General features: G+C 58.1%; 1 protein-coding gene across 1 annotated transcript in view; it reads left to right on the top strand.

Annotated features, from left to right (window-relative positions):
* The first annotated feature begins 13126 nt into the window (after positions 1 to 13126).
* The window catches only part of HDAC4 (histone deacetylase 4), a 179001-nt gene continuing 169971 nt past the window's right edge, over positions 13127 to 22156 (top strand). The window contains exon 1 of the mRNA XM_043462161.1: positions 13127 to 13891. Coding sequence (XP_043318096.1) covers positions 13720 to 13891 — 172 coding nt within the window. The 5' untranslated portion in view covers positions 13127 to 13719. The remainder of the gene's footprint in view (positions 13892 to 22156) is intronic.

Raw genomic sequence — 22156 nt, 5'->3', positions numbered from 1 at the left:
CAAGGAGGGGACCTGGGCTCATAGGGCCGTCTGATGCTCCTGCCCTGGGTGGGGCCTCCTCCCGGGTGAGAGCACAGCCCAACCTTTATATTAAGTAGCATAAAACTAATCCCTTTTTTTAAATACAAAAATAAACAGAAATGAACGTTTTGTTATTTTTTTTCCTGCACCCCAGGGAACATCTTTTGGAAGCCATCGAGATCACTGTGTCATTTCTTTGGCAAGAATAATCAAATACTGAATGTCAAGGAAAATTAGAGCAAATAGTTCCGAGACCGTCTGATTCATACAGGCCTGGTGAGCAGGTTTCACCATCAATCCAGTGTTTTCTGAACGTGTCCGCCAGCCCCCTCTGCTCAGGTGCAGAGTCCCAACCGCTGGGCCCCGCCTCAGCCCCACAGAGCTGGTCCGCAGGGTCCAATGTGTGACCAACACCCAGTCCACTGTCCACAGGCGACTGGGGAGTCCTGCCCAGGTTTCTCGGAGAAGGCAATGGCATCCCTCTCCAGTACTCTTGCCTGGAAAATCCCAGGGACGGCGGAGTCTGGAGGGCTGCCGTCTATGGGATCGCACAGAGTCAGACAGGACTGAAGTGACTTAGCAGCAGCAGCAGCAGCGCCCCCCTGTTTCTGATTTAATGACTGATGTTCAAGAAAGAGAGTCAGAAATCATCAGATAAATGCTAAGTCCAAAAAAATAAAAAAACAAAAAAAGCAGTGAAGGTTCTTCTAAATGCCAGCCAGCACTGTGACCCTGATTGCAGGAAGCTCTGCAGGGTAGCTGAGGCCCCAGGAAAGATGGTGACCTTTAGAGGCTGAGCATCAGTGCTGAGTTCAGCCGGCCGTCTGCATGGAAAATGCAGACAGTAACCAGCGGGACCGGGAGAAACCCGCGGGCCGTGGCACTCTTAAGTGGCAGGCAGGGCCGGCCGGCCCTGTGTGGCCTTGGGGCAGGGACTGTGCTCTGGGGCTTGGGATGGAGGCCCCTCTGTGGCCGAGCGTGCCTGTGGCCGAGCGTGCCACGTGCACCTGTATGTGTGTGTGTGTGTGGCGTGTGTGCTGCACGTGTGCTTCCTTTCCGCCTACGCCAGTGGAGGGCCCGGGGCAGGTGCTGGTGTCCCCCCAGCTTAGGCTCCGGCGAGGGTGCTGTCCTTTCCTTCCAGGGGACCTAGGGCAGTCCCCCGTGCCTTTGGGTCTCAGTGGGGTCATGTGTAGAATGGGTGCTCATGTCCTCAGAGATCGGAGTCCCTGCTTGTGAGCTGCAAATCCCTGCCCCTTCAGGGCCGGATTGGACCTGGGGCCCCGTCAGAAGCCGCTGCAAGTGAAGCGCGAGTGTGTGGCCACGCAGGGAAGCGTCTTCGAGTGTAGGTCACGGGGCTCCGTGTCCCCGAGACGCTCCCTGCCTGGTGTGGAGTACAGGTGGTTGCTGTTCTTGCAGAAGATTGTCGGTGGTTTGGGCGAGGACATCTTACCTAAGGAATAAAATGAAGCTCAACGGGGACAGTCAGCTGGACACAAAACAAGAAAGCTTTAGGGAAGTTTAAGCATGAGAGGAAGTGAGAGATTATACGATAATTATGACGAGAGCGTTCTCTTTGAAGAAGCAGCGGTGCTTTGTCCTTTTTCGATTGTAAAGATGGGAACTGTTTATTGCAGGACATTTTTAAGGGTGTAAAAGCGGGTCCCTCCTGTCCCCTCCTCACCAAATCGCAGGGGGTCACCGCTGCGACCACGTGGGATGGCCTCTTGCAGCCCCTTCCCTCGCGTCCTCCTGTTCCTGGGATTTCTGCAGGCCGGCTTCTGGGTGACCGTGAGGTTTTGCTCGTTTGCCCCTCACACAGACAGTTGCCGTCATCACCTTTATCAGGGCTGGCCTCTAGAGCAGTGCTGGCGGGTGCCATCCCGAGCTAGTCTGGCGCGTCCCCCGCTGCCGGGCATGAGCGGTCTGCAGGTGGCCTCTGGAATGCAAACAGGAGCAGACTCCTTCTGCCCGCTGCCCGGTGTCAGCAGGACTGCGCAGCGACACCCACGGTGTCTGTGAGGGAGACGCGGAGGAGCCGAGGCTGGAGCGGGGTGACCCCCCCCACCCCCGGGCCCTTCCGTGTCCCGCCATTCGCCCTGGCCTGAGCCTCGCCTGCCGTGGAATCTGGGGACCCGGAGACAGGGCTGCATGTGCCCAACTGTTCCCGCCATTTTTTCCCCCTCCACGGAAATGACAGCTTACCCTATTCCCGCCATTGTCCCCCTGCCCCGCAGAAAAGACAGCTCACCCCCAGAACCTGGCCTGATGGGACTCTTGCCTTTATCTCCACGCTTGACATTCCATCAGGTTCCCAAATGCGGCTGTTCTCCTAAAAATTGGTCTCCGCCTCTGCTTTTAGTGCCCACGGCCACCGCCCCTCTCCGACAGGCACCGAGTGGGCCCAGGATTCCCCACCGTCCCCTCCCACGGCTGCAGAGGGCCTCTCCAGGGTGCAGACCCGACAGGAGCCCCCAGCCTCAGGGCCTCGTCCGCTCCCCTCGGGCGGCCCCCACATGGCCAGTGGTTGTCGTCTGCGTCGGCGGCTGACTGAGCACATGAATGGCCCCGGTCCCCCTGCTCACGAGAGGGGCCCGCTCTGCGTGCGGCAGACGGTGGCGGGGTGGCAGGCGGGGGACCGTTGGAACGGCCCAGTGCTTTCTAGAAACTCGCATCCCCTCTCGCTGCTGTGCCTGGATGACTTGAAGGCGCCCTGTTGCCTTTTGCTGCCGGGGCCCCAGACGTGCTCAGCGAGTGCGTGTAGTTCGGTGTCTTCCCGCTGAGGTCCGAGGAGGGATGGGGCCGGCGTGCCTGCCTTAAGGATGCTCATGCTGCCCACGTAGACCTGTTAGACTCACAGGCTCAGTGCCGGGGGTGCTGAACGGAACGGCGGCAGGGCGGGGGCCATGGGGGCACGCGCAGCGCTCCCCGAGCCCTGTGCAAGAGGAGGGAGGGGGCCGCCCGGACCGGAGGGCACAGCCCGGCGGCCCCGGGGGCTCCCACAGGCCTGTCTGGACACTGTTCCCCTCCGTGGTCCCCCGCCTCTGCCGTGCTCAGGTCCTGGCTCCTACAGGTGCGGAGGCGGGGTCTGCTGCGTCAGCATTGCCAGGGTCCTCAAGTCTGAGGGCCCTGGACCCCCTGCATGCAGGCCTGCCCGCCGGGACCCTGCCTGTGCTCCCCGGCGGGTTCCTATCCACCTGGACTGCAGGGCGGCTCTCCTAAGACGGGGTTTTCTGGGACCCCAGATCTTACAAGATGTTTATACTCACCTGAAAAGCTGGTGGGGGACCGGGTCCGTGCATCTGAACCCAGCTGAGTCCTTCTCAAAGGGCCTGCTCCAGTCCGCTGTTTGAGCAGCCTGCTCCTGGTCCTCTCAAGGAGGACGAGTCCAAGCGGTGACTGAGCAGAAGGCGGCAGCGAGAGGGAAGCTGTCCCCAGGGCTGGCTGGTGGAGGCCCGGGGCTGGTTCCTAGGAAGCCTGCCGGGTGGGCAGTCCTGCCTGATTTCTGGAGGGGTGTGCAGCTCCTCATTATTATTGTAAAAGTGCATCTAATGGGGCTTCCCGTTTGTTGTTTGGAGGTAACTAATGTGGAAAGTTCATTTCCCACCCAGGGTCCTGCATGCGTTCTGCTTTGAGTGCTAACAGGCTGACTTTTAAAGGGGGCCGTCCACCGCACATCCCCTGGAAACCTCTCCTGGCTCCTGGGAGCTTGTCTGTGTCCTTCTCCTACAGAGTACAGAAGGAAAAAACCGGAACCTGTATTTTCCCTACTGCACCCCCCCCGCCCCCAATTCACTGCTACCAGTGAGTGGAAAACCGGGGTGGGCCTGAGTGACACATGTTTTTTGACCAGCCTACTCTTTAATGTCCAGGTAGGATCCTGTTCTTTGCTCTTCTGCAACTCAAGTTAAACATTTTAAATAATGTTGGGGTGGGGGGTGCCCTGTGTCTCTCAGACCCTGCCACAGCTGGGCAGCTGTGTCCAGGGCCAGGACGCCTGGTGCGGGCAGTGTCTTGGCCCAGTGCCCCCTCCCTCTGCCCGTTGTTGGCGTGTTCACCCTCTGCTGCCGTCCGCACCCAGGTGCTCCGACAGCCTTTGCGTCACGCCTCGAACAAACAACAAACAGTGGAAGGGTTTATGCTCTCAACCAGAGGAGCAGCCAGAGCCCCGGGTTTACTGTGTGGCCAGTGGGGCTTGGGGGTGGGGGGGCCCTGGGCCCAGCCAGGCTGTGACTGTGCTGAGCCGGGGGGCCGTCTGCACGGGTGTCCCAGGAAAGGCTCTGCTGGTGGTCCTGGACCCCAGGGCCCGGCGGCTCACAGCCTCCCAGCACCCGTGTCCCGGCCCCACCCCGCCTCCCGGCCTGGGCTGGGCCCAGAGACAGCTTCCTGCTCAGGGAGCCTTTGGGTGCTGCAGGCAGTGAGCGGCACCCTAGGAACTGCTCTGATCAAGTCTCTCTAGTCTCATGCAGGGGCAGCCAGCCGGCGCCCAGAGCAGCACCCACTCTCTGGAGCGCCCAGGCCCTTTTCTCTAAGGTGCTGGTGGATGTTTGAAACCTTCCTGACGATATTTAAAATGTGTGGACTTGGGCGAACAAAGCGAAAAAGCACCCACATAGATGTCTCCAGGGCTGCCCCCCCACCCCCCACCTGCCAACCCGGGCTGCGAAGTAGAAATTAACCTAAATTAGGAAGATAATTGTTCCCCTGTTAATTGCAGGTTGTCCTCTAAAGCTGTTTTCATTTGTGAGGTCTCAGCAGCAGGCTGGCTTCGGGCCCGCCGGGGCCTTCCTGCACGCTGGGGCCCTGGAGCCTGGGTTCCAGAAGCCAGCAGTTGAATCCGGGCATTTCCGGAGCCAGTCTCCTGTTCCACGGATGCTCCCCAAGTCCCTACTGCCGGCTGCGTGTTCCCGCAGACCCCTCAGCCCAGCAGACCCCGACAAAGGGCTACGAGGCTGCCTTGCAGCACAGGCGACATAAACAGCCGGCTATTTTCGGCAGGTCCCGTCGCTGTCCCAGCTGTTTGGGCCTGTGCCCTGGCCAGCGCGGCTGGCCCCCGGCCCTGCACTTGGCCTTGGCCAGCTCGGGCCAGTGCCGGTAGGCGGTGATGACCTAAAACCTTCTTGGAATAGACTTCACGGTAAGGATCGTATCCAGCGGGGCCTGGGATGGTTCTGTCGGGGTTTTTCTTTGTCAGGAACTTGGTTTTCCGTTTGGAAGAGCTGTTAGAACGTGGGGTCAGCCCTGTGCCGTGTGGTACCACCAGATGCGGGCTCGGCTTCCGAGGTGCTTTTTCTCCTGTTTGCATCCGTCCTTACTGGATAAAAGCCCGGAAGGAGAAGAAAACCCAGCCCCTGTGCCGCCTGTGTGATGAATAATCGCTGGTGATTGATGTGGCCCTTCCCCCCCGCCCTTCCCAGTGGCTGTGCAGAAACTGTGGTGGCTGATGTAGTCGTGTGTGTGCACATGTGTGTGCCTTCATGTGTCTGTGTGTGCCCACGTACACGTGTGTCTGTGTGTGCGCCTGTGTGTGCCTGTGTGCGCACACGGGTGGTCCTCCCTGGCTGCAGCTCGCCCTGCCTGCCCTGCCTGCCCTGCAGACCATTCCCCCGCACCCTCTGTCCTTGTCCCTCCATGCTCTCCGGGCGGACGTCTCCAGGTGGTCGGCTTCACCCCCTCCTGCCCTTCAGCAGGTGAGACGGGCTGCTCATGGATCTTGTGTGTCCCGCGTCGCTGGTGCCTGGCGTCCCATAGCCTGACTGTGTTATGGTCTCAAAGTTGACTCAGAAGGTAGGGAAGCGGGTACAAGGAAGTCTGATCATTTGGAAAATGTTAGCTCACACTTGGAAAAGAAATAGCAAATTAAATTTAGTGGAAGTCGTTGACACATTCGAGATTTTAAATGGAGACTTTCTGTTGGTGAAGCCTACGTTTGGAGCGAGAACTTGCAGTCTTAACTCCTGGTGGCTTGTTCTCTTTGGGGCGCTCGGGGCAGAAAACACCGCGCTTCTCTGGCTGGCGAGCCCTGTTCACTTTGTTGTTGTTGTTGAGTCGCTCAGTCGTGTCCGACTCTTCTGCGACCCCGTGGGCTGTTGCTTCAGGTCCGCGTGGGCGCCTGTGTGCGGCGGCTGGAGTCAGGGCCCGCCTCGCAGCCTCGCTGCTCCTGACCGGGGCCGACCGCTTGCTGCTTCTGGGGCTCCTCTCCTTGAATCATACTCATCCTTCTATTTTCTTCAGCGTGGTCCTGGGCACGTAGTTGGGATTCAGTGGAGGCTTAGTGAGCGTGTTGACGTTCACTCTTGCCATCTCCTGTCTGACCACTTCCCGTTTACCTTGATTCATGGACCTAACATTCCAGGTTCCTATGCAATATTGCTCTTTACGGCATCAGACTTTACTTCCATCACCAGTCACATCCACAATTGGGCGTTGTTTTTGCTTTGGTTCCGTCTCTTCCTCCTCTCTGGAGTTATTTCTCTATTCTTCTCCAGTAGCATATTGAGCACCTACTGACCTGGGGAGTTTACCTTTCATTGCCATATCTTTTTGCTTTTCATACTATTTCATACTGTTCATAACACAAACAAGTGGCATGCAAAAATTGTTCCTCCGAAATTATGACTTGTCCACGCCAAAAAGAGCCTTTCCTTTTGTAGTTAATACTTATTAAAAACAGGATACTAAAGAAAACCCGCCAAACCTCAAGGTCATGGAGGTCACGTTGGATAGTTCCCTTCTGTAACGTTTTTCTCCTGACGGTGAATTTTCATGTTTAAAATTGTGATAAAATCCACACAACATAAAATTTACCATTTTGGCCATTTTTAAAACTTATTAGACTTTAGTTGAACACTTTTAGCTTTATGGGACAACGGAGACATGACAAAGAATTCCCACGTACCCGCTCCTGGCACTCAGCTCTGCTTACTGACATCTTGCATCAGCATGGCATTTTTGTTATTGTCCAGTTGCTCAGTCGTGGCCGACTCTGTGACCCCATGGACTGCAGCACGCCAGGTTCCCCTGTCCTTCACCATCTGCTGGAGCTTGCTCAAACTCATGTCCATTGAGTCGGTGATGCCATCCAGCCATCTCATCCTCTGTGGCCCGCTTCGCCTCTTGTCCTCAGTCTTTCCCAGCGTCAAGATCCAATGTGTGTGTGCCGACTCAATGTGTCATATCGGACTCTTGCGACCCTAGGCCCGCCAGGCTCCTCTGTCCATGGGCTTCTCCAGGCAAGAATGCTGGAGTGGGTTGCCATTTCCTTCTCCAGGGGATCTTCTCACCCAGGGGTCGAACTCAGGTTTCCTGCGTTATAGACATATTTTTTACCATCTGAGCTACCAGGAATGCCCCAGGGAACCAATACTGATGCATAATTGTTTTATGTGATTCTGTGATGATAGACACGTGACATTGTGCATGTGTCAGAACCCACAGAACTGTACCAAGAGGGAACTTCAGTCCCTCCTGTGACTGTTAGTTTCGTCTCTCGCAAGGAAGTCTCTGATTGCTGTGTGTGCTGCAAGGCAGGGGCCAGTTCCATGTTCTTGATCACGAGCTATCCCACACCTCCCTGCTCTGTCCCCCTCCTCCAAGGGTCCCAGCACCCCTGGGCCTGACCCCACAGATGGAGTTCACTGGACAGGTTCCTCTAAAAAATTGAATTGGAAATTTGATCGGAATTGCATTGAACACACGGATGAGTTTGGGGAGAATTTGCATCTTTACTGTATCACATCTTCCCCGTTCTTTGCTTGCTTGCTTTTTCATGGATTAGATCTTTTAATAGATTTTTCATAATTTTCTCCATACAGACCTTGTACACTTTACGTTATATTTATGTGTAAATATATATAAATATGTGTGTGTGTGCTTAGTCACTCAGGTGTGTGTGACTCTTTGCAGCCCCAGGACTGTGGCCTGCCAGGCTCCTCTGTCCATGGAATTCTCCAGGCAAGCATACTGGAAACCATTCCCTTCTCCACGGGATCTTCTTGACCCAGGGATTGAACCCGGGTCTCCTGCACTGAGGTGGATTCTTTACTGTTTGAGCCACCAAGAAGCCCTATAACGTTAAGATACTTTTTTTTTTAAAAAAGCAATTTATCTATTTCATCTAAATTTTCACTTTGATAGCGATGGAGTTTTTCAGTGACATTTTCTTATTGTTTTGAATCTCTGCTGGATTTGTAGTTATGCACCCATTTTCATATTAAGCATTATATATTCTTCTTTCCGAGTAATCTTTGTTAAATTTTCAGGAACCAGCTTTTGACGCTTGATGGGCTTGGCTGTTCGTGAGCGCAAGGTTTTAGGGTTCCTCGTCTTCCTCCTCATTGCTCTGGGTGCTGTCTGTGTTCTTTCCCTCGTTTCTGGGGCTGGGTGGACCACTCATTCCTTCTCAGCCCCCCTTCTGTCCAAGTCACAGATGTCCTTGGAGTATAGTGTGCTGTGCACCCACGCTTAGCGTTTTTATGTACATTCTGTCTTTTTGAAAGTCACTGTGATCGTATCCACCCGTGGAGTGATGGCCGGAGAAAGCACTCACCTCTGTGGTCTTCCTGCTGAACACACGGCCCCCCATCCAGCCTATCCCCACCGAGGGACTCGACAGACCCCCTGACCCATCCTCCTCAACTGTCAAGGCCACCAGGAACAAGGAGCGTCCTGGGACCTGTCACGGCTGAGGAACCGAGGGGACGTGATGACCGCATGTCACCTGAAGTCCTGGGTGGGGTCCTGGGATGGCAGGAGGGTGTTGGGGGACAGCAGAGGAACCTGAGCAAAGTACAGGCTTCAGTTAACGATGGCACGTCCCTGCTGGTTCACCCGTCACTGATGCTGCGTCCCTGGGAGCTCAGCTGGTAAAGAATCCGCCTGCCAAGCAGGAGACCCCGGCTTGATTCCTGGGCAGGGAAGACCCCTGGAGAAGGGAAAGGCTGCCCACTCCAGTGTTCTTGGGCTTTCCTGTGGCTCAGCTGGTAAAGAATCTGCCTGCAATGAGGGAGACCCGGGTTTGATCCCTGGGTCAGGAAGTTCCTCTGGAGCAGGAAATGGCAGCCCACTCCAGTATTCTCGCCTGGAGAATCCCATGGACGGAGGAGCCTGGTGGGCTACAGCCCATGGGGTCCCAGGAGTAGGACACGACTTAGCGGCTAAAGAGAGAGAGACACACACAGGGACAAGACGTGGAGGACTCTGTAGTCACTGGTGACATTGGGCCCCTTGGGGGATGTCTCTGGGTCAGCAGGGGCTCCGGGTCCCAGCAGAAGGCTCCTGTGACCCCTTGCAGGGCGGTCCCCCCCCCATGCCCTCTGCGCTGCTGTGAGCTGGTGCTGCGCGTCAGGCTGGTGGGGGGCAGGCAGCGCCCGCGCCATCCATCACGTGCTCTCGCCCCTCGGAGGGATCAGCAGGCTGGACTCAGCCATCTCACCCAGGCCATGCCCAGAAGCAGCTGTGCCGCTCCACATCCCTGGGGGACGTTGACCTGAAGGGGTCCGAGGCTGGCTTCCTTTGTCTGAGCATCGCAGGAGGACGCGGCACACTGGCCTCTGCCTCTGTCCCTGCCTCGGGGCCGCTGGCATGATAACGAACGGGAGAATGTGAAGGAAGAATTTCCAGATGACAAGCACGTCTTCCAGGGCTGACAAAGCAGACCCGGGCGTGTCTCAGGTGTGTCAGAACTTTCATCACTGTGCCGGTCGCTGACAAGCCTGGAATCACAGAGCTCTTGCAGACGAGGTGCTCTGGGTGGGGGGTTTCAGAGTCCTGCCCTCTCTGGGTTCCTGTAACAAGGAGACACTTGCGTGCAGGGACTGCGCCCTCCCCATGTGGAGACCATCGCCAGTGACTCTGGGACGTGGGGAGGGAAACGCAGAAGCTCACAGTTCTTGGCCTCAGCGAGACGCCTGTCAGCCGTCCTCCAGAAGGCGTGGAGCGGCCCTGTGCCTGGCCAGCGCGTGCCCTCTCTCCCAGGATGCCGCCCTCAAGTCACTCACACAGCCAGCTCTGCACGGTCCGGGGCGCGTCCGCCGGGCTGGAGACGCACCTTCCCTTCCCTGCCTCCCCGTCTCTCCCCGCAACCTGGGCGGTTTTGGGGCCCAGGGTCGCCTGCTCCCTGGAGGCCTTGGTTGGTCAGGCACGGGGGGGATGCGCCAAGGTCCGCGGCTCCGCTGCTGCCTCTGCTTCTGGCTCACTCCTCCCCGCCCGCCTCACCCTGCCTTTGGCTGGACCAGCCCCGTCTGTGCTCCATCTGGGGAGGGGCTCCAGCTTCTGCCGGGACTGGCTTTGGAGTCACAAGACTGGGACCGAACCCCAGCTTTGCCATTTAGATAACGGGTGCATGTCTAGTTTCTGGCAGCCTCGACTTCCCTCATCTGTAAGGTGGGTATAATGAGACCCAGCTCGCATTTATCCTGAGGCTTTGGGGGCGGGTGTGAGTATAAACGTGTACGTTGGTGTGGCGTTGTAGACAGTCTGTTCACCGGATCGTTAATAACTCACTTATTCAGTCTCTGTGTGTCTTCACCACCTCCGTGGGCACGGATCTCAGGCCTGGGTCTCGAAGAAGGACTGCAGATCATGACTTCGTTTCTGCAGGTGAAGGCTGGTTTTGAGTGAAAGTGTGCCCTGGGGTCTGGAGGAGGCCCTGGGGGGCCGCTGCTGTGGCCGCTGCTGTGGTGAAGCTGCCCCGGGCGCCCCCCGCCTCGCACCCGCCCTGCCCTTTGGTCTGACATCTGCGGTGGCCCCTGACGATGGCCTGCTCTGGTTAAAGAGAAAGGATGCTGTGTGTGCGTTTACGGGCAGGGAAACTGGCTTTGCAGAGAAGTCTAGAACTGTCTGAGGAGGCACGTTGCAGCAAGCCTGGCGTGTTATTGGGACACAAGGTCCTAGATACGTCAGTGCACTGGAGTACTTTTTTTCTTTGCAAGTGAGATTGTCAGTATTTCTACAATGCTCCTGGTAGCAGAGGCACCTCTTTTTTGGGGACACCACCTCTCTGCAGGAGCTCACTCAGAGATAACTGGGCCGCACCCTTCCTGGCCCTCAACCCTCTCTTGCGGGTTTGTGTTTTTTTCTTTCCATTTGAAGACTGGACAGCCTGAAGCCTGTGGCGAGCATACACCATTTCTCAGGAACCCTGCAGCCTCCAGGTGGGCCTGGCCAGTGGGGAGGCGGGGTGCGGGTGGCCCACGTCTTGGGGAAAAGAGTTGTCTGATGTATCTCGCAGCCTGGGGAACCTGAGTGCTCGGAGTCACCGCAGGCCGTCTGGGGCGGATGGCCTCGCTGTAGGAGAACCACCCGGCCTTCCGTCGGCAGGCCAAGCGCTGGTGGGAGCAGGGGGGCCTGGGTTGCAGCGGGGCGGCTGTGTGCCCTGAGTCCAGGTGTGCTTTTAAGGCGCCCAGACAGGCCCGGTAGTGTGAAGAAGCACCCCAGAAACAGAGGTCTCTGCTTTGGACTGTTTCCTAAAATTTCATCAAGGATGTTGAGAAACTTGCTTTTGGGTGTGTGGCGGGTTCAAGGTGGGTCACGGCTGCGCTGGAGATGTCAGCGTCTCTGCTTGGCCTGCCCATGCCCCGGAGGGAGTGGCCCTGTGCCCCCCACCCCCACTCTGGCCCCACCCTGCGCCCCCACCGCCCACCTCCCCTCCCAGCCTTGGCCCCAGCCCTGTGAAGTAAGAGACAGGAAATGGGAGAGAAACGGCTGTGCCATCCTCTGGGGGAAGCGAGAGGAACCGAGATGCCGGCGCCTGGCCGTCAGCAGCCCCCAGCCGCGCGGAGGAAGCCGCGTGCACAGAAGGTGGCTTCTGTTCCTCCTCCGCAAGCGGAGCAGAGGGCTGCCCCCGGCCTGCTTCCACAGGGCCCGAGCTCGAGGAAGGAGACGGCCCCAGAACGCCTTCCGGGCGGGGTCCAGGTGCATCCCAGGGCATCCGCGGAGGCAGACGGAGAGCCCGGGAGACACCCGACTCCTGGACCTGTCCCCAGCGCCCGGGGGGTGCTTCTGGGCGCGTGCGCAGGGGTTGGGATGGGGTTGGGGTCTTCCGGGGGTGTTCTGTGAAAGAGGTCCGAGAGTGACGATGGCGTCCGCCCCGGGCCTGGCTTCTCAGCCCGCTCCTGCCGCCAGGCCGCGTGCACGGAGCCGGCAACTCCCACCTCCCCCGGCGCTCCTGACCAGCTTTGGGGGAGGCTCCCGGGGCCCTGGAGAAGGACGCGGCTTCCCACTCCAGTGTTCTCGCCTGGAGAATCCCAGGGACAGAGGAGCCCGGTGGGCTTCAGCCTATGGGGTCCTACAGAGTGGACACTACTGAGCGACTGACCCGCGCGCGGCCCTGCGGGGCCTTTCCCATTGGGCCGCGGGTCCGTGAGGGCCCCTGCGAGGGCGGTGCGGCTGGGACCGCCGACCCCCAGAGCACCTGCCCCACCCGGTTCGGGCAAGCAGAGCTGCGGTCTGACGGTCCTGCCCGGGGAGAGGGGACGAGGGACAGGCAGACCCGGTCAGCAGCGCAGACGCGCGCCCTGGCTCACAGGCGTTTTGTACGTCGTCCGCTCCCCCCACCATTCCCCCCTCGGTGCTGGGGGTCAGGCGTCCCCCGTCTCGGTGGGACCCGCTCCATTTGCCCATGGTCCCGGGCTGTGGCCTTGTCACCAGTGTGGTCTTCCAGCATCGGGCTGGGTGGCTCCTGTGTCGGGCCCTTCCCTGGTTCTCCCCACCCCTGGAGGAGGGCGCCCCCATGCCTGCGAGCGGTCCCCCAGCCCTGTGCCCCTCTCTGAGCCCCCTGTCCCCCCTTGCTCTCTCTGCCTGAAGCAGTGTGCCCGCCCGTCACCTGTTAGGCTCCAGCACCCTCCTCAAACCTCAGCTCCTCTGGGACGCCCCCAGCAGAGGCAGGACCCCGGGGCTGCGTCCTCCGCACCCCTCACACAGCCCCGCGAGGGGGCACTTGGCACTGAGGGGAGTTTCTGGGGCCCCCTCTTTTCACCTCCCCGGTGGTGGTGGCTTAGTTGCTCAGTCGTGTCTGACTCTTTGTGACACCATGGACTGTAGTCCTCCAGGATCCTCTGTTTGTGGGATTGTCCAGGTAAGAATACTGGAGTGGGTTGCCATTTCCTGCTCCAGGGGAAGCTTCCTGACCCAGGGATCGAACCCTCATCTCCTGCACGGCAGGCAGATTCTTTACTGCTAAGCCTCCTGGAAGGCAGGGTCGTGGCTTCCCATCTTGCCTCCTCGCCCTCCCAGATGCATGTGGCACGCCCCCCCCCCCCCCAAGTTGGGCGGCTGGGAAGTCGGACCAGGGGCTGCAGGGACCAGGGAGCTGGTGAAAGAGAGCCCAGTGCCCCCGGCCCAGAGTGCCCTGTATGTGGGCATGTGTGCAGCAGGGCTGGCCTGGGCTTCTGGAGGCTGCCCCATTGCATGCCTCCCTGCATCTGCCCTGCGATGCCCCCTCTGTGCTGTGCCCGGCCGCCCTGTCACAGTCTCAGCGGCTGAGTGCGCGCGTCCACGTGCAGGTCTGACCCGGCAGCGCCTCCTGGAAACGGGGACGTTTCCCGGTGACTCAGCAGGCTCGCGCCCGCCCCGTCTGCGTGCGCCCTGGGCCCCGACCATCGTGAATCACCCGCTTGCCTCTTGATTTGCGTCAGTCAAACCACATGTGAAGAAAGGGGCAGCGCGGGAGGCTTTGCCGGCAGCCGGGCATCCTGCTCGGGGATGCTGGCCCACGACGCCCCCCCGCCGGCCTTTCCCCACCGCGGTGACCCAGGCGCTCTTCCCCGGTCCCCTCCCCACCACCTCACAGCCATGGACGGAGTCACAGTTCCGGGAATGCTGACGGTCCAGGGAAAATCATGTCGGAACTTGGCTCTCTTTGAAAAGATCCCTCGTAAGAATGGCTTAATTCAAAAGGGCTGTCGTGTATATGACTGGATCGCTTTGCTGTCCCCCGAAAGGAGCACAGCGCTGTAAATCAGCTGCGCTCCAACAGAAAATGAAAATTAAAAAAGGAGGGGCTGTGACCGTCCCCGCCCGTCTGCACCTGGCGAAGGGGACGGTCCCAGTGGCGGCGGGAGGCAGGGCCCCACGGCCCTGGGAGCTGGCGGGACCGCAGGCGACCAGAGACCCCATCTTGCCACCCCGGGGGCGCTGAGGCTTGTCCAGCAGCCACGGGTGGACGTTCTGCCCCCGTGTATTGCCCGGCAGCTGTGCCCTGTGCCTGCAAGGAAGCCCCCCAGCCAGGGGCCGGCTGAGGCGAGGCCGGGGCACCGCTGGTTTCCTGGTTTGGCTCAGTTAGTTCTGTCTGAAGCAGGCCCATGAGGTTCTCATTTTGACTGTAAAGGTTATTGGTATTGCTCTCATCGTGTAGACTGTAGCTGACGTCCGCGTTCCTGGCCGCTCCCAGCTCCAGTCGCGTCTGGGAGCACAGAGCCTGCCCGCTGCCTGGCATCACCGTCAGCACATCCTGCTCTGACCTCAGAGGGCGGTGGGCCCGGACGTGCCCGGCTTACCCGGTTCTGCCCGCTTCGGCCCTGACCGGAAGCGTGCTCCAGGGAAGGCAAGGAATGTGGGTGCCCCCGTGGGCTTGTCTTTGGAAGTTTCTCTCTGGCCCAGCTTAGAGAGGGTGACCAGTCCAGACCCGGAGCCCAGGTTTGCTTCTGAGCAGCCTCCAACAGCCCGTCAGCATCGGCCAGGAAACAGCAGAGCAGCCGCCGACTCCAGGTCCAGCCCTTCTGTCGGGCGTCCTTCTGTGTTTTATTATGTAAACTCTCCAGCGTCTGCAAAGGTAGAAAGGAACCCCGAGTGACCAGGTGGCCACCGCACGGCCTCCAGACCACCTCCAAAGCCAGTCCTTTTCGTCCGTGGCTCCTCTGCCTGGCCCAGCTGTCATACGTGTGTCCTCAGAGATCAGGACTCTTTGTGACCTGTAGTCACCATACCATTATCCCAGCTGAAACACTGATGCTTAAATGCCATCGAAAGTCACTTTTTAAAATCCTCGATTATCCTAAAAGGTTTTTCTTCTGGGTGTCTTTCAGATAAGTGTTAACTGGGGTCCACGTGTGGTCGCGTCCCTTGCAGCGTCTTGGTTGAAGAAGCCGGCTGGTTGTCCTGGCCTGCTGGGTGCTCCCAGGTGGGGCTTCACTGCTCCTGCGGTGCTTGCCGCGTGTGCCTGGCAGCTCAGGGCTCCCTGTTGGAGGCAGGAACGCGCTGGCTGCAGGCTCTGTGGTGGGCAGCGTGCAGCCCAGGGGCCAGCTTCTCCCCCCGGCGCCCATCTGGCGGTCTTGCACGGGGTCCCCGGCCTCTGGGTGAACCTTGACAAAGGGGAAGGGCTCCCAGGGCAGAAAGACCGAGGGAGGGGCTTTTTGCCTTGTGATTAGCAGAGATGGGGAGGCGGGGGGCCTTGACTTACTGGTGTTCGGCCTCAGCTTTGTTGAGCTGAGCTCACGGGGTTGTCAGTGAGTCCACGGGCTGTGCAGCCGTCAGCTCGGTCATGTTAGATCCTTCTGCCCATTAGCAGACCCCCCGCCCCTTCCACCCAACCCCTGGGCAGCCTTGGGCACCCTCCCACCTCTACCCAGGTGCCTGTGCTGGGCGTTTCTTTCCGTGGAGTAACAGTGTGCGGTCTTTCTGTGTCTGGCTTCCTGCATCAGCGAGTTCCAGGTGCCCACACTGTAGCCTGCATCACTTCCCACCCCTTTCCCGTTGCTCCAGATACGGGGCGTTCTTGTCCAGGTTTTTGTGGGGTATTTGTTCTCAGCTGTCGTGGGGATATGCCCAGGAGTGGAATTGCTAGATCAGGTGGTAACCTTGTGTTTTCCTGTTCGGGGGACCGTCACACTGATCTCCACCACCTTCCGTTTCCACCAGCCGTGTGTGCGGCCTCTGGTTTCTCCACATTGTCACCAACACTGGCTCTTGCCTGACTTTCTGACTGTAGCCTTCCTAAGTGGGTGTTAGGTGGTGTCCCGTTGTAGTTTTGATTTGAGTTTCCCTGACGACTAATGATGCTGAGTATTTTTTCATGAGCTTATTGGCCACTCGTATATCCTCTTTGGAGAAATGTCAGTTTCAATCCCCTGCCTTTTTTTTTTTTTTTTTAAGTTGGGCTACTTGCCTTTTTACTGTTGAGAAGTGAGAGTTCTTCATATGTTCTACATGCAACTTATTTGTCAGATAAATGATTTGCAAGCGTTCTGTCCCTCTTCTGCGGGTTGCTTTTTCATATTGACTGGTGTCCTTAGAAGCACAAGGGTTTTCGATTCTGAAGAGGTCCGGTTTTCTTTTGTCACTTGTGTTTTGGGTGTCATAGCAGGGCCGTTTATTGAAGCTGAATCTGATTGACGGTGATGGTACGGCCTCCTCTGAGGACTCCTGACTGGCCGCTTGCTTGTGTCAAATGTAAATGCTGAAGGGCTTCTCCGGCTGTTACAGGAGACAGTTTCTTCATTGCCTTGATGGGCCCTGCAGCCTTCTGACCACGATCCTCTTTTCCCACAGTTGGTTATAATTGAATGTCCATGGGAAAATGGCCAAGTAAATTGAGTTTCACAGAGAGAACCGAGTTTCCTTGTTGCTTTCTTTCAGCCGTGGTTTCTGGTCGTTACTGTGCACAGTTTGTTGGAGTTTGGTGCCCTGTTGTGAATTCTCATTGAGATTGGTGTTGCTGGGCTTGCTGACTCTCGCGGCATTAGAGAGGTCCCTTTTCTTCCCCAGACAAAAACTCCAGAACATTCTGCAGGCCCCGGGTACCGTGCAGAGGGCCCTTCCTCCGCTGGTAGTTTAACTGTGGGGTGCACAGCGATTGCAGTTCCACAGAAGGAGCCGGGCACCCTGGGGGAGGCTGGGAGCGGGGGCCCCGGCCCTCAGGGGCTCGCTGTCACCAGGCTCGGCCCCCCAGGCTCACGTCCATGGAACAGGGCTGACAGCAGCCTCTGCCTGAAAGTCGGGAGGACTCACTGTTAGGGATGGATGCTGTTGGCTGGGGAACAGTCACCCCCACTTCAGTGGCACTTTCTGAACTGTTCTTCAGTCCCCTTGAGTGTTCTGGCCACTCAGACGGTGACCACATTGGACACTTAGCAACTTGTGAAATGTCGGTAACCTGCAGGTCAGCTGCAGCTTCTCTGGCCCTCTGAAAGCAAAACATACTAAACATCAGTTTCTTCCTAGGATGAATTCTGCATCTTTCATTTCCTGCAGATACAGTTTCCCGAGCAAGTAGAGAGCTGTGTGTCTTCGTCGGGTTAAGCTTTGCAGTAATTTTTTTGAGCAGTGTAACTGATTCAGGTGTGTTGTTGTTGTTCAGTCACTAAGTCGTATCCAACTGCTACCCCCACGGACTGCAGCACGCCAGGCTCCTCCATCCTCCACTGTCTCCTGGAGTTTGCTCAGTTTCATATCCATTGAGTTGGTGATGGCATCCAACCATCTCATCCTCTGCCACCCTCTGCTCCTCCTGCCTTCAGTCTTTCCCAGCATCAGGGTCTTCTCCAGTTCGGGTCTAGTTAGTGTTAATCAGTCCTGAATATTCATTTGAAGGACTGATGCTAAAGCTGAAGCTCCAAGACTTTGACCACCTGATTCGAAGAACTGGACTCATTTGAAAAGACCCTGATGCTGGGAAAGATTGAAGGCAGGAGAAGGGGACCACAGAAGATGAGATGGTTGGATGGCTTCACCGACTCAATGGACATGAGTTTGAGGAAGCTCCGGGAGTTGGTGATACACAGGGAAGTCTGGCGTGATGTAGTCCATGGGGTCGCAAAGGGTCAGACTGAGCAACTGAACTGAACTGAACTGAACTGAACTAGTGTTAATCCAGATATTCATTGTTTTCTTTTTTCACAGTGAAGAAGGGGCCCTTTGCATTTGCTTTACAAAAAGCCAGCCTATCTGTATGTGATTTACTCTGTATTTAGTTTTTCCAAGTCTATACACATATCGGTCTGAACCATGACCTGTTGGACACCTCACAGGTAATACTCACATTCATGGTGATCTGTCAGCTGGCTGGCTGACTCCCTCATATTAAGTGAGTGTTTCAGTGATGTAAAAATGCAGGTCGTTCCCTGTTTGCATGCGTAGCACATTAGAAAGATGTTGAGTGTATGCAGAATTTACTTGTTGGGGACAAGGAGCTTGGTCCAATTCCCAGGAGCTATCAAATCCCTACTCACGGCGCACCTGTGTAGTTTCTTAGCCCCCAGCAAGTTCGTGCTTTTTCTCGATTCTCGTTTTGAAGACTTTTCCTCCTTTTCTTTGTCTCCACGCTTCGCCGCAGTGTTTCCCGGTTCTCTTGTTTGCACTTGGTCAGCTGGCCCTTCCCTTTCCAGCGTGACATGGGGGGGCCACGGCCCAGCCCCACTGAGGCCGCAGATGGTCCCCCGACTGGCTGAGAATGGCCCTCCCTGTCGCCACTGTGCTGTCGTCAGCACTTCCGCTTTTGTTATGCACGCGTTTCCCCAGGTCCTGACGTGGCCCGGGCAGCGAAGGTTGGCACCGGCGCCCCGGCGAGGCTTCGCGACCGCTGACGGCCGGTGTCGCCGCTGGGCCGGGCTCCCCGGGGGTGTCCGGGCTCTGGAGGGCCCTGGGCTCGAGGGCCGCCGTGTGCAACGAGCTCTGCCGTTGAGGCATCTGTTGTGATTTGTGTCCGCTCCTCATTTAAGGGGAGAGAGCAGGTTTGGGGAGCGGGCGCCCAGGAGGCCTTGGCAGGTCCCGCTGAGCCGTGGCTGAGGCAACGGGATGCGCTCCAGGCCCGTGGCCGCCGGCTCATCCTCGCACGTGGCGTGGGCCCGCACACTGTCGCCGTGACTGCGTGCTCATCAGACTCGCCAGGTCTCGGGGGGAATGGTCCCAGCTGAGTCCTCGTCCTGTGTCCAGCCTCCCTCCAGCTCGGCTTCTGAACACATGGCAGGCTGGTGGGGCTGGCGAAGCAGGTGGACCTGGGGCAGGCATCCTGGTGGCCGGGGCCTTGGGGGAGACCGAACCCCTCCTGAGCTGGCAGGAGGGCTGCACCCTGCCCTCAGCCCCCGAGCGTCCCGGGCCCGGGCACTCAGCACTTCCTGCCGCCGCCCCGCGGGGCCAGGGACTCAGTACTTCTCGCCGCCGCCCCGCGGGGCCAGGGACTCAGTACTTCTCACCGCCGCCCCGTGGGGCCGGGAGGCCCTCCAGTCCCAGGGCGTCACTGGGAGGCTGCCCTGTGTGGCCGCCCCTGTCAGAGCCTGTCTGGTGGCTGGGGTGGGCAGTGAGGACACGCGGGTGCCTTTCATCCGTTGGTGGGCTGAGTGCGGACGTGCATGTCGGGGGCTTCTGAGCGGTGCTGTCCAGAGGAAGGACGGGGCTGCTGTGATCTCGGCTGCGGGAGGAACTGGCCCTTGGCCCCCCGGCCAGTGCCTGCCCTCCTTCCAGGCTGCAGGGTTCACGTCCAGCTGCCGGGGCAGCCCTGGGCTTTCCGCCCCTCGGCCCCAGAGGGGGTCCCCACTGGCCTCGCTGCTTGAAGCCGCGCGCTCGTTTCCTCCTAGAGCCGCATGTTTTCCCCAATTTTTTCTGATCTACGCTTGGCCGATGGGCATGAAAGAGCAAAGGGAAGTTCTGCCTCTTGCCCTGGGTGTCGTGGTTCCTGGGAAATCCTCTTCCCTTTTCTGTCGCAGCCTCGAGGGGGGTCCTCGCCTCTGACAGGAGGCCCGGCGGTCGGCTGGCCATGCCGTCCTCCTGGAACCCCTGCTCTCCCGAGGCCTCCAGGTGCTTCTTGCTGCTGGAGGAGGGGCCATCCCCCAGGCAGTTCGGAGATGAGGCGTGTGTGTTTGTGGAACACTTGGTAAACGTCAGCACGATGAAGTATGTTGATTCCTCTTTGTGATAACTCAGTCTCGGGGACAGAAATGTGTTCACTTTTCTGATGAATATCTTCATGCTTGACATACAAACATGTTGACTCAGCATCTTTCCAGAATCACATTTAACCGGAGAAATTCTAAACCTCTTCCAATCTTCTCTCTGATCTCTTGGCTTGTCTGAGGCTCCTTGCCCGTCCCCGAGAGGCTCAAGCCTGCTGTGGGCGGTCAGCGGCCTGACCCGGCCACCTCCACCCAGCACTCATTCATGCCCGAATGGAGAGGGAACAAATGAAGTTAGGGAAAGTTAAAAATGACAGTTGAATAGATCGTTCCTGATTACTTTGATAAACCTTTGATTTCATTTAGACAGGAAAGAAAATGCTGATTTATGTATGCAGTTCAAGCATAGCTTGTAGTTTGGTGTATGGTTTTTTTTTTTAATGTTTGATGATCTTTGTCTTTTTAGGAGAACACCTTTATTCTTTGGTGAGATGGCATTTGAAAGACTATGCATTAGTAATATGAGGAGTTACTCTCTAAAAGTCCAGAAGCTGGAAACCATGAGTGATAGCAGACTTTGTGATGAAAAGTGACCAACTGACCTAGCTTGGCCCCTGGTCCTCGGCACGGACAGAGCAGGAGGCCAGTGCCCAGAGGCAGAGGCTCTGGGGAGGGAGGGGCCGCATCCGCCTCCTCCCCAGGATCTCATCCCTGCAGCCCTGCGGCAGCCACGTGGGGGCAGAGGGCTGCTGGTGCGCAGGCCCTTTCATGTGACAGCCCTCACGGTCCGCTTGGACACTCGCACCCTCCCTGCACTCCCCTGAGGAAGTGCGTGCTGCAGAGCTGTGGTTTGACATTTCCGGCTCGTGGTTAGGTTTGTGAGCGTACAATTCTCTCTATAGCCGTCGGCCTGTGTGGAGCCCTTCCCAGAACAGTTAGAGATTGTAGCTGTCTCCACGGTGTCCTGAGGGGTCAGGTCGTCTCTGCTGATGGCTGTGCTCTGGAATCTCTGCTGGGCTGGGCTGGGGTGTGGCCAGATGCCCCTGGCGGGGCCGTTGGAACACGATACCCTGCAGACATGATCAGCTTCCCTGGGAGGGTTCAGCTCCCAGCTGGAAGGGGGTCTGGGTGCCTCCAGCAAGGGAGGGACACTTGTCCAGATAGGGGCAAAACCCCAGAAGCAGGTGGCTGCCCAGTCAGCGTTCTCTTGCCCCTGGGGCTGTCCTTGGTCCCACCGCCGCTGTGATGACACCCGGGAGAACAGAGCGGCCTGACCCGCTTTGCGGGCTGGGGGCGGACAGTGAGGTTTTTGTTTTGGGAAAGCCTGTTTCTGAGTGTGAGCCCTTGGCTTCTTGGGAGGAGTGATTTTCTTTCTGAAACCACACCCATTGTTGGTCTCAGAGTGATTTCCTGATAAGAAAGTCAGTTGTATTTGCTGAGAAATCACGTTTGGAAAGGAAGCAGTTCACGGTTCCTTTTGTGAAGGAGCCTTGTTAGAAGCTGTGATTTTTTTTTTTTTTTTCCTTCCCCTGAGAGGCATGCTTGACCCTGGGGGTCAGCACACCTTGTGCAGAGGGCCTCTTGTCTCCTGGGGCCAGGGAGCTCTGTGCTGCTGCAGAGGCTGACCTTGGGTGACCCCAGGCGGGAGGACCAGGGGGTCCAGGACTCACTGCCAACCCTCAGCTTCAGCGGGGTCTCAGCCGCCAGGCCCCGAGCCCCTGCCTGCCTCTGTGGCCTGGGCCCTAGCGTCCATGTTTGGCCTCTGGCCTGCCGTGTGGAGGGAGAGGCGTTTCCTGAACCTGGAATGTTCTGAGCCAGCTTCCAGCATATGGACAAAAGAAAAACGGACTGACATGATCAGCGTGGGGGGTGTCCTGATCAGTGTCACGTCCCTAGGAAGGAAGGACAGGGCAGGTGTGGCCACCCCCACCCTCCCCCTGCACCGAGGGTGATGGCAGACCCCGGGCCCCCACATGGGCACTGCCAGCCTGGATTGAAAAGCGTGGCACAGCCTTCCTGGGAGACGACGGACCCTGCTCGGCCTGGAAACTACACCTCATCTCTGGGGGGACGTGAGTGGGGACAGAGGTGCCTACAAAGAGACCCAAGGGTCCACCCGAGAAATGGTGATTTATTCTCTCCACCCTGTGGCCCCAGCGCCCACCTCCTCCTCTGCGGGGTTAGGGGTGGGCGTGTAGAACCGCGCGGTGAGAGCGTCCTTTGCAGATTGCATGGGACGGAGAACCTTCATCACCCGCAGGGCATGATCTTGGTGAGTCACGTGTGGTTGGCCATCGTGCAGTGCAGTGGACACC

Source organism: Cervus canadensis, chromosome 2, assembly GCF_019320065.1.
Source record: "Cervus canadensis isolate Bull #8, Minnesota chromosome 2, ASM1932006v1, whole genome shotgun sequence".
Lineage (NCBI taxonomy): Eukaryota > Metazoa > Chordata > Mammalia > Artiodactyla > Cervidae > Cervus > Cervus canadensis.
This window is presented reverse-complemented; position numbering and strand designations above follow the sequence as displayed.